General features: G+C 36.2%; 1 protein-coding gene across 1 annotated transcript; it reads right to left on the bottom strand.

The window, feature by feature from the left end:
* Nucleotides 1–525: 525 nt before the first annotated feature.
* LOC133675494 (long chain base biosynthesis protein 2a-like) lies at nucleotides 526–5,122 on the bottom strand. Its single transcript, XM_062096897.1, has 12 exons — nucleotides 4,657–5,122; nucleotides 4,458–4,523; nucleotides 4,184–4,272; nucleotides 3,944–4,089; nucleotides 3,735–3,859; nucleotides 3,569–3,662; nucleotides 3,314–3,477; nucleotides 2,748–2,909; nucleotides 1,895–2,021; nucleotides 1,618–1,784; nucleotides 1,338–1,445; nucleotides 526–990 (listed from the first exon to the last, which is right to left on the bottom strand). The coding sequence occupies exons 1-12, from the start codon at nucleotides 4,780–4,782 to the stop codon at nucleotides 895–897; spliced, it is 1,470 nt and encodes a 489-aa protein (XP_061952881.1). The 5' UTR covers nucleotides 4,783–5,122; the 3' UTR covers nucleotides 526–894.
* Nucleotides 5,123–10,624: the final 5,502 nt, after the last annotated feature.

Raw genomic sequence — 10,624 nt, 5'->3', positions numbered from 1 at the left:
AAATAACTAAAATACCCTTGTATTCAAAGCTATAAAATATTATTTTTAGGGGTAATTAAATAATTGTGCTACATAAAAAATGAAAAACCCAAAAAGCCCTGTCATCTAAGGAAAACATTTGTTTTTTTAAAAGGTAAATCAATAATTACACTTTGTATCAAAGAGGTAAAAAAACTGTTTAACCCTCTTACTTTTCTAATGACTAATGTATCCCACAAAAAATACCTTCCTCCCCATCAACTAACCGAGCTAAGTAAGTTTACCCTTCAAGAATAAGAAAATGTTTTCACTGTTCAAAAGGCAATATTTGTGTTTATTGCTGTTGCAGGAATGAGGAAACTCTGAAAGTCCAAGAAAGCAATATTTGTGTGCCAGTGAGCACCAACTTCCTGTCATATCTGGTTTGCTTGCAAAGACTGCCTCCTTGACACAAGGTGACTATATATTGCCACTTTTGCTTTGTTAAACTTGTTTTATAAAGCTCAGTACTCTTGCTTTGTTTACTTTATTTCTGGTCAACCATAATTTCTTATAAAATAATTATGGATTTTATTTTTACATTAACAATAAATAATATTTTTTTTGTAATACAAAAAAATAATTTCTGAATTAAAGACAAAATAAACAACTGCATATTCTTGTTGACGACATGCTTATCAGATAACTGGAGGTACGAATCAAAGCATTTAACAGATTTACAGTAAGGCCACACAGGACACGACATGAGAGCACATAAATAAACAAGAGGAAGGCTTCGATGCTAGCAAGACAGCTACAGCTTTTTCTGATTCTCAAGAGGAATTCTAATCAATGCTGCACATATATGCTACTCAAATTGTTAGATCGAAGCTTTCATGTCATAGAGCAATTTCACCGAGATGGGATTCTTGAGTCTCACTCCAACTTCATTGCGCCTTGCTCCTGATGCTGCTTGTCAGACCCGGCAGGGGAGTACTTTATGCCGATGAGGTCGCCGACTTGATTGATAACCTGTCCAAAAAGAGAGAATTTATCATCGCTCGGATTAGTAATCGAACATCAGAAATGACTTGCTAATTCTGTCAGCTCAATGCCACACAAAAATTAAACAGACAAAAAGCATCAGAAAAGAAGTGGGTATTTGCAAACTCATAGCCATTGCTTTCCCATTTTAAGCTCAAGCAACCATACCCTATCCTTTGGTCGGTTGGAGTCTCTAGTCTTAATTGACAGTTGTTTAAGAACCAAATTATGCACAAAGACTTCGATAATGATGGTCAACGAAATAGCAAAACCACCAAAAGGAGGAGAATGCATGATGTAATAGAAAAGAAGTCCATATTGACAAGCACACATACCTCCAATGCTTTGAGAAGGTCTTCCATGGCATGGCAGGCAGATATGCAAATACGTGCCCTGGCCAAAAGTAGAGGGGTAGCTGGAAAAGCAGTCATCACAACAGCAATCTGTAACAGCATGTGTGATCTTAGTAACTAGTGACATCCACAAGAACAGAAATGATGATACATAAGCAACTAATGAAATTTAGAATTATGAATGCCCTTACAAAATCTGATGAATACATAATATCTACATGACAATGCAATGCAAACATAAAAAAAATTACTAGGATCTCACATTCTGCTTTAGGCACTCCCGAGAAAATGCAGGGATTTTTCCTGGATTGTAAAGCATTATGGCAATCACTGGTGAATCATTATCTCCAATAACGTCAAAACCCATTTTCTGCAGCTCTGATCTGAAAAAGTTGCTATTTTCACGTATTCTTGCAAGTTTTTGAGCCCCTAAAGCGAAACAATGTCGACCAAAACAAAATTGATGTGTAAACTTAAATCTGAGTAATTTCAGAAAGACTTCTTAGTACATAAGAAAAGAAAGAATCTTTTTATAATACCTCTGCTAGAACCATCCTCTCCCAGAATAACCTTTATGGATGATATAATTTGTTGTGCAGCTGGAGGCGATATTGATGTTGCATATAAATGAGCTGGACAAGTGTACTTAAGGTATTGGATTAGTTCCTGAAAGTAATAAGCAAACCTCAGCCATTGGGCATTTATTCACAAAAGATCAATAGCTGAATCCACTAGAAACAAGTTTGCATACTTTGCACTAGTAAAATGAAAATGATCAGAAAATTGGAATATGTCATAGCAAAGACAGTTCATGTGGCGTCAACACCAAACAATATCCTTCAGAATTTCTAGAATTAGTGGAGACAAAACAAAATGATAGTACTCATGATACGGCTAAGAAGGATTATCCACCAACATGTTCTAAACTATACAAGTTTATCAGAGTCTTGATCATCAGATGGTGACTTCCACTTGGTGGTTGGTGTGAAAAACCAAAACATGATCATTAATATTTTCTTAAGGCAGAAGAGAGCATCCAAGCTGCTAACTCGACTACTCAATATGACTAGAGGCAAAGTACTCATGAAAAAAGCCCCGCTGGTACTTTTCCATGACAACTTAATGATGTCAAACCCATCCAAGTGGGCAGGTATCAAGAAAAGAAAGAGCACAAAAAAAATCATATACTGAAGTTTCATACTACAATAGAAGGAAGTATAGGCTAGGTCTGGTATTATAAATGTCGATTGTAATTAGGGTTAAAACAAACTAGTGATCAAGGAAAGAAGAATTGCTATCGAAGACACGCATCAACATTACTCTTCCCAGAAAGCTCAAAGCACATTTTATAGAACTCTTAGTAAATAGAACAGAGGTGCACAAGTAATAAACCTTAGATCCAGCAATATAACCCCCACAAGATCCAAAAGATTTTGTAAAAGTTCCCATCATCACATCAACATCAGCTGTATCCACTCCTAAGAGTTCACAAACACCTCTTCCTGTTTTCCCAACTGCTCCAATACTATGAGCCTCGTCCAAGTAAATATATGCCTGCAACAAACAGGGGATAAAAAAGAAGATACTATTAACTCAATTAAGGAGCTTGGCTATGCAAAAGCACGTTAAAGAAGTAAAGCAAAAAACAGACCAGAAAATATTTTACATGACTTTCAGATTCATAGCATCCCTAACTTTTAAAATCATTTTTCCCCATAAAACAGATTCAACTTCCATTGATTGTGAAACAATAGAGCAGAATTTAAAAACAGAAGTTTTCAGAAGTTACAAATTGCAACTGCATATTATAATAATCCACCTGTTTTCTAATGCAACAAAGTAATTTCCCTATAAAAAAGAATCACAAAATTTCCAGGCAAAAACTTATCAATAAAAGGTTAAACTGAAATTATTCAAGATGCACAAAGTAATACTATTTACTACAATCCATCTATCACCTTATATTTCTTGCATACTGAAACAATCTCTGGAAGTTTGCAGAGTTCCCCTTCCATACTATAAATACCCTCCACGAGGACAAATATCTTCTTCCAAGGCCTATGTGTCCTTGGTTGCCCCTCCGCAATATGCTGCCTCAAAACTTCCTCCAAGTGAGATGGTGCTGAGCGGAAAGTGGGTAACCAGATTCCAATGCATGAGAACACGGAAATATTTATTTCGGAGACTGAAAACGACTATCACATTCAACTTACAATTGTGTTGGAAAACCCGAATTGTTGCTCCTGAACCACGAGCACCATTGATAATTGAGTTGTGGTTTAATGAATCACTAACTATTAACCCTCCCTGTAAAAATAAAATAAACTGTAATTCAATCGTAACATATTACAAAACCCACAACTAAGATGATGCACATACCTTTCCGATCAGAACAGGGAGAGTGGTACAGTTTGTGGCATGGCCCATGCCAAAAACTATGGCAGCTGGCTTCCTAACAAAGTTTGCAACAATCTCCTCCAGTTCGTTATGCAGTGTCGTAGTTCCTGATAAAAAAAAAACTTGCATTGCTCAATAATGAACACCCAGAACACAATGAGGAAAGAAAAAGTTAGAAATGATACACATACCTCCATCAACACGAGGACTGCAAGTACTCGGTGAAAACCTCTTCAATTGCTCAATAACACGAGGCGTACAATACTCATCAGCGGCAGCGAACCCGAGATAATTATACGACCCCAAGTTCAGACACCTCGTTACCTTCGATGTCCGTCTGCTCAACACACAATTATAGCAATTAATCAAGAAAATGCCCCAAAAGAATCACCATCTAATAATGGAAAGAATTACTTTCTCAGTGTTTTCACCTCAAAGTCTTGTTATTGTCATTGGAGAAACGCTGGACAACATCAAACCACACGTCCGGAGCACTCGAAATCGGACGTCCAAAACAATCCTAAACATTAAAAAATATGAATATAACAAAACACCAACGTAACTAAATCAAACTAATCTTTCGTAACATAGAAAAAACTTTACTAAAAAAACTTATTTTTCCTCTAATAAATAAATAAATCAATTTTGATTCTAATAAAAAAAAAACCATACTCTTAAAATAAATAAACGAATGAATTAAAGCACCTGAATTCGAAGAAATAATCGACGAATGTAAAAGTCTTCGGGTCCTAGACAAATCGGTGCATAGCCCTGATTTAAACAAGAATCGGATCATTAACGCACAAAATTCAAGCACTTAGAGCTAAATTATGCCAAAAACGACATAAACCAGAGGCAAGAGAAGTTTTATAAAAAAAAAAGAAAAAAAAAAAAAGAGGAGGACCTGAAGATTGCTGGAGTGGAAGCAATCGAGGATTTTACGAAAGAAATCACGGAAATGGCCAAAAACGAAGAGTAATCCATAGCTGAAGTAGGTGCTCAAGGCGGTCAAATATGGAATCTTAATCATTTCTCCTCTCCTCTTCTCTCTCTGGTTTACACAATCCTAGGAGTGGTTGTGGTTTTTAGATTTTTTGGTGGAGTACCTTTGATTAGTACTCGTGAGAGAGAATGAAGAAGATTATGATTATATGACGATTCAAATTTCTTTGGTCAATTCTCAGTGTTTGATTTTTCTTCTTTTTTGTTTGAAGGGAGGGATCTGTATGGCTAAAGTGAATCTCAACCACAAACTTTGGATGACAAGCCCAAGTGATTTGTGATAATGAGAGAAAAGTTTCCTAAATTCTATAATCAAGTTGTCCATGCTTCGAGTAACATGGCTTTAGCAATGCATTTGATACAGGACATACTTGGGGCACAAGTATAAAGGGAAATGGTTTGTATAAAAGAAGAACAAAATGATAAACACACCCATATAAAACCACTACATAATATATTGAAAGGAAGCTAACTTGATCGTCGGAGGGCTAATCGGAAGTCATATTTCGATCCAATGTTTACAGGGTCTTGAAGGAATCGGGTCGTGGCTGAAGGCATCAACAGTAAGCAATGGCAACCTTGGCTGGAACTATACCTTAATAATCTGAGTTGTCAAATTGCGCAAATTGGCTACAACTAGAATCATCCCCAAGGCATTGATTTGCGTACCTTCTTGTTTCTAACAATGGCAAATCTCATGCCATCCTTCCCATTCCAGACAAAATGAAAGGGAGCTAGCTTTTGAACATATATGTAGAAGAGATGTAGGTCTAGCATGAAAAATAAGAGCCAGTTAGGATAACCAAAGTAGACTGCCTATGAACCCTTCAATTGAGCTCTAAACCACATTTCATGCTTTTTAAAGCCTTATGGAGGAAATAGGCAAGTCATCCTTGGCTACCAAACCCTCTAACTCTTCATCTTCATACAAGAACTCTCTTCCTCTTATAGATACTAGTAATCAAGAAGATGGGGTGATATAATGCTCCACCAGAGAGTCTTTATTTATATAGCTAATTATGAGGAGTGAGATAACCATACTTGAATTTCCAAGCAAAAAGTTTAGCTTCATTTCCCACCATGGGCACTACTTTTCCCCCGATATATAAAGCCTTTTTACTATTTTGTTGTCTCATTGAACATAACATTAATTTCAAATGTTACCAAAGAAGGGAGATAGAATATATTCTAGCTGTGACAAGGAACCAAACAATTATCCATTAATGTTCATTATGCTACCTGGGTGTTGCTTTCATAGCTCTCTGCATATGGGAAGAAAATTGACTTCCAAGCTGCAAAAGTGGCTCTGCCTTGTTGTAGCATGTTGATCAATCAATGCAATTTCTTTCTCCAAGAATAAATGCCAAAAACAAGTCTTTGGGCATTGAAAGTCGGCAAGCTAAGGAGAAATCTAGTATGATCCATGCAATGAAGGCTTGAGAGAGCAAAACAAGAAACTTCAGACGAAGAATGAAGAAGATGAGATGAGGTACCCTGATGTTAGAAAGATTTGTGCAAAGAGAGAAGTTGAGAAAGAGGAAACAGAGAAGGCTAACCATAAGCTCAAAGGCATGGTCCAGGCGAGGTTTAATGGTAAGTTGATCCAAGAAACTTAAAGTCTAGAAATAGCAAATGAAGAACTGCAGAACTGCAATGAAGAAATAATGGAAGGGTATAATAGCAAGCTCTGAAACCGTAGGGAGGCTCTCGATCAATCAGAGTAGGAAAAGAGGAATATGTCATAAGCCTATGGGGATTTAAGAGCAGCAGCATCTTTATCGAACGCAGCATGGATAAGAAAATTCATGTATACTGCACAAAGATGGTACATTCAGAAATTCTAAGGGCAGCTTGAATACTGAATGCATTTTCTTCTTCTAGCTATGTTTCTCTTACATAAAAATACCCCAAGCCTTGCTCAGTAACAAGGGGAAAATAAAAAAGAAGATGGTGCTAAAATTTACCTTCAAGAACTTGTATCAACCACACCGCTGCAGCTCCCTGGGATGACTTATTTTCTTACAACTCAATCTAATAAACCTCTAGCGATTCATGCTTCAAAAGAATTTATATGCAGGAACACCACAATGACCTGGAATGGCCAGGTCCCAAGCAGTGAAGATTTCTCTGCTGGTAAATATCAAATTAGCAGTGAAGAATTTTTTTTTCCATTAACATGGGTATTAATATGGGTATTCGGGTTAGTTTGCACGTGTTTCAATTAATTTATGAATTTTAAAATTAACGACTATGTAAATCTAGATTTTTTAACACCCCAAACAGTGCAGGGATGCAAAACTTTCCATTTCCAATTAGCATAAAATTATTTTGGTCGCTAGCTAGATGTTTGTTCATTCACCATATAGCTTAATTAGGACAAGAAACATATGCATTCATTTAAGGTAAAGATGGTTGTGCTTACCAAATTATCGGCCTGGCATCTCTAATTATTTATGATGGCTGATTTTATTCTGGAAGTAGAAATTGGGATGGTTATGTTACACTGAAAACGTAAGTTCCCCGAATTTTGGTAAAGAAAATTCTTATTCCTCTTTAAGCAAAGTTATGTTTTAAATTATCAAACAAGCTCGAAGTCGTCACGCAAAAGACGATTAAGGTAAGATGGGTTTTAGTCATGTGAATGATCTACCGTAAACCAGGTCGTCTATAGTGCTACTGTCCCTTCTTTGTTCATCTGTGACAACACGCTCGAAATAACAATACCATGAGAGGATAGCCTCTCCCCTCTCGCCTTTTTCCCCCCTGTTAATGCTTGACGAGGCTTCTTTTTCAGGCCTTAATGAGATTGATGGGCTCCTGTTGGGCTTTGGTCCAAAAAAGTGAGATCCTTGAAGAGATATGTAACAATCTTTTAGGAACATGTGCCCTTTGCTGAGTAAAAGCAAGAAAGCTGGACGAGTTGGTGATGATTGTTGGCGAGGTTGACTTTCCAAGGGTACCTGCAAACAAGTCTCCCTGTTCGATGCTTAAATCAACAATTGTTGATGAGGGAAAAATGTTTATACTGACACGGATCTTCCTTCTCCATTGTGATGATGGCGATCATGTTATATTTTCTTTTATTTCTATTGTTATATGGTTATACGATGTTATTAATGTTCCATTGCTATCTCCCTTTTCTAATGATTGTTGCAGGGTTTATATACTAGTTTCTCTTCCTCTTCCTCTTCCTTCATGGAAATGAGGTAAGAGGATCCCTGATCTACTTTAGGGCTAATAATGCAAGATAATTACCCTAATCTCAATAGATTACTCTATAATGTATGAAAAAGGTGTGACTGGGACGAGGTCTAGGCAAAGTGTGCCTTGACCGAGGACAAAAAGTTTTTCCTTGAAGAGATTCTCAGGTATCTAATGCCAAGTGGTAGCCATGCACCAAGTTGAGATTTTCAGGCAAGATGATTAATTTACAAAGCATAGGCGTGAAAGTCCAGAGCCTAACTCCTGGAGAGTTGGGTTGAAAGGATCGCAAGGATGGTGCTAGCGAGCTAGATGAATTCCTTAGAAGATGGCTTCGAGTATCGTTTTTTATATACATGGTCAGGCAAGGAGTGCTCCGTGGATCCATTGAGTGCAAAACCTTGACCTGAATTTAATTTATATACAAGATTGAATACTAGTAGTTAAATGATGTTTATAGTGTTGTTGAAATGATTCTTGATAATGAGAGAAAAGTTTCCTGAAATCCAGTATAAATTAAGTTGTTGGTGCTTTAACTTGGTTAGCATGGCTTTCAATGTATGCAATGGCAACCTTGACTGGAATTGTACCTTAATAATTGAGTTTAAATCAAATTGCACATATTTAGAATCATCCCCAAGGCATTGATTTGCTTACCTTCTCTTTTCCAACAATGGCAATCTCATGTCATCCTTCCCATTCCAGACAAGATGAAAGTGAGCTAGCTTTCAAACACGTATGTAGAAGAGATGTAGGTCTAGCATGAAAAATGAGAGCCAGTTAGGATAGCCAAAGGAGACTGCCTATGAACCCTACCAATGAGCTCTGAACGACAGTATTTCATTCTTTTCAGAACCCCATGGAGGAAATAGGCTAGTCGTCCTTGGCTACCAAACCCTCTAGCTCTTCATCTTCATACAAGACCTCTCTTCCTCTCATGGATAGTAGTAATCAAGAAGATGGGATGATAGAAAACTCCACGAGAAAGTCTTTATTTATATAGCTGATGAGTAGTGAGATGGCCATATTCGAATTGCCAAGCAAACAGTTGAGCTTCATTCCCCACCATGGGCACTGCTTTTCCCTCAATATATAAACCCTTTTTTACTATTTTGTTGTCTCGTTGAGCATTGATATCAAATGTTACTAAAGAAAGGAGATGGAATATATTCTAGCTATCTTCATATGGGAAACAAATTGACTTCCAAGTTGCAAAAGTACAAAGGTTGGCTTTGCCTTGTTGTGTCCACATAGCATGTCGATCAGTCAACTTGCATTGAATCAGTTCATTGACCCTTGATTATTTCCAAATGGTGAAAAACTATGATTCTCATTCTGAACCTTCTTTCTCCGAGAATCATATATAGGACAAACATATATAAAAGTTCAAATTGCAGCTAGATATCCTATGCAATTAGAAACAATTTAAGCATTGGTGAAGGAAGATTAATCTAGACAACCCCGAACCATTTTCCAATTGCTAGTATTAATCCTCACAGGGTAGTACGTAGAAAAGGAGGATAAAACTTTGACCTCATGAATCAATTTATCAGAAGAAACAATTGAAAAAAAAAATCTGGTATTGGATTCTTTCAACAAGTGAATTGTATCGAGATTTTGACGTCCATTAAGGTCTGTCTGTGATTTTTTTTATGAGATGGATTAAGGCACGAGTTGTTGTTCTTGACTTCTTTTCTAATCACCTTGAGTTCATTATTCCCTGAGTTGAACATCAACCGATGTTCTAAGCCCACCAAAAAAAATGTCAACGCTTTCTATTACCAATCATTTTTTTTTAATCTTTTCCTATATTCGACTTGGGTGGAGGGAGGGTTTTCAAACGCTTTGGAATAGCAAATTTATGTATTATAATCTCGAGCTTCTTCATTCATCACTATAAAGTTGAAAAAAGCTGAAATAATATTTTGTTAGTGTGTAGGGAGACGGTAATTGAAAATTTTGTAAGTTTTATTGAAAAATCTAAAATGAATTGGAACATTCTGATAGAATTTACAATAGAATTGCTGATAAAATACTGATTTTGTAAGCAATTTCACTGAATAATTCAATTTTTTATTATTATCATGATTTACAAACCAACAATTATTTGCTAATAATAAACCCATAAAAAAGGTATAAATTCATATACAATAAATCCATAACAATCCTGGAGACCTAGGTTGGAAGGACCGCAAGGATGGTGCTGGCGAGCTAGATAAATTTCTTAGAAGATGGCTTCATGTGCTTTTTTTTTTTACAGGGTCGGGCATGGAGTGCTGCGATGAACCGATTGAGTGGAAAACCTCAACTCGAAATTTATGTATAAGAAAAAGGGTCCTCTTTGAGCCTAAATTAGGTCAGCAAACCCAGGGCTGTTAAGTTCAGGCCCATCAATACTTAAAAGCAAAGCTCATAAACTACTAAATTGAGGTATTTATAATTATTTATGATATTGTAGGGGGTGATTATTTAATTTTAATACAATATATGGACTAAATTCTAAAAAACTCAATCACCATGCCCTACATGTACTAATGAAAATATTTTAATCATAAAAAAATTATTAATGCTAATTAAAAATAAAAATAAAAATTTAATTTTTATTATAAAAAACAAAAAATAGATGTATATGCAAATATTTTGCATAAGCTATTCTTTTTATTTTATAC

This window comes from Populus nigra, chromosome 16 (assembly GCF_951802175.1).
Source record: "Populus nigra chromosome 16, ddPopNigr1.1, whole genome shotgun sequence".
Lineage (NCBI taxonomy): Eukaryota > Viridiplantae > Streptophyta > Magnoliopsida > Malpighiales > Salicaceae > Populus > Populus nigra.
Note: the sequence above shows the minus strand (reverse complement) of the source record. Positions and strands in the feature narration are given on the sequence as shown.

Excerpts from the sequence above, each read along its gene's own strand:
- LOC133675494 (XM_062096897.1), bottom strand. The coding sequence starts at position 4,782 with ATGATTAAGATTCCATATTTGACCGCCTTGAGCACCTACTTCAGCTAT. Across the intron at positions 3,663-3,734 it reads TCCCTGTTCTGATCGGAAAG|GGAGGGTTAATAGTTAGTGA; the intron begins GTATGTGCATCA and ends TTATTTTTACAG. Across the intron at positions 991-1,337 it reads ACCTTCTCAAAGCATTGGAG|GTTATCAATCAAGTCGGCGA; the intron begins GTATGTGTGCTT and ends CTTTTTGGACAG.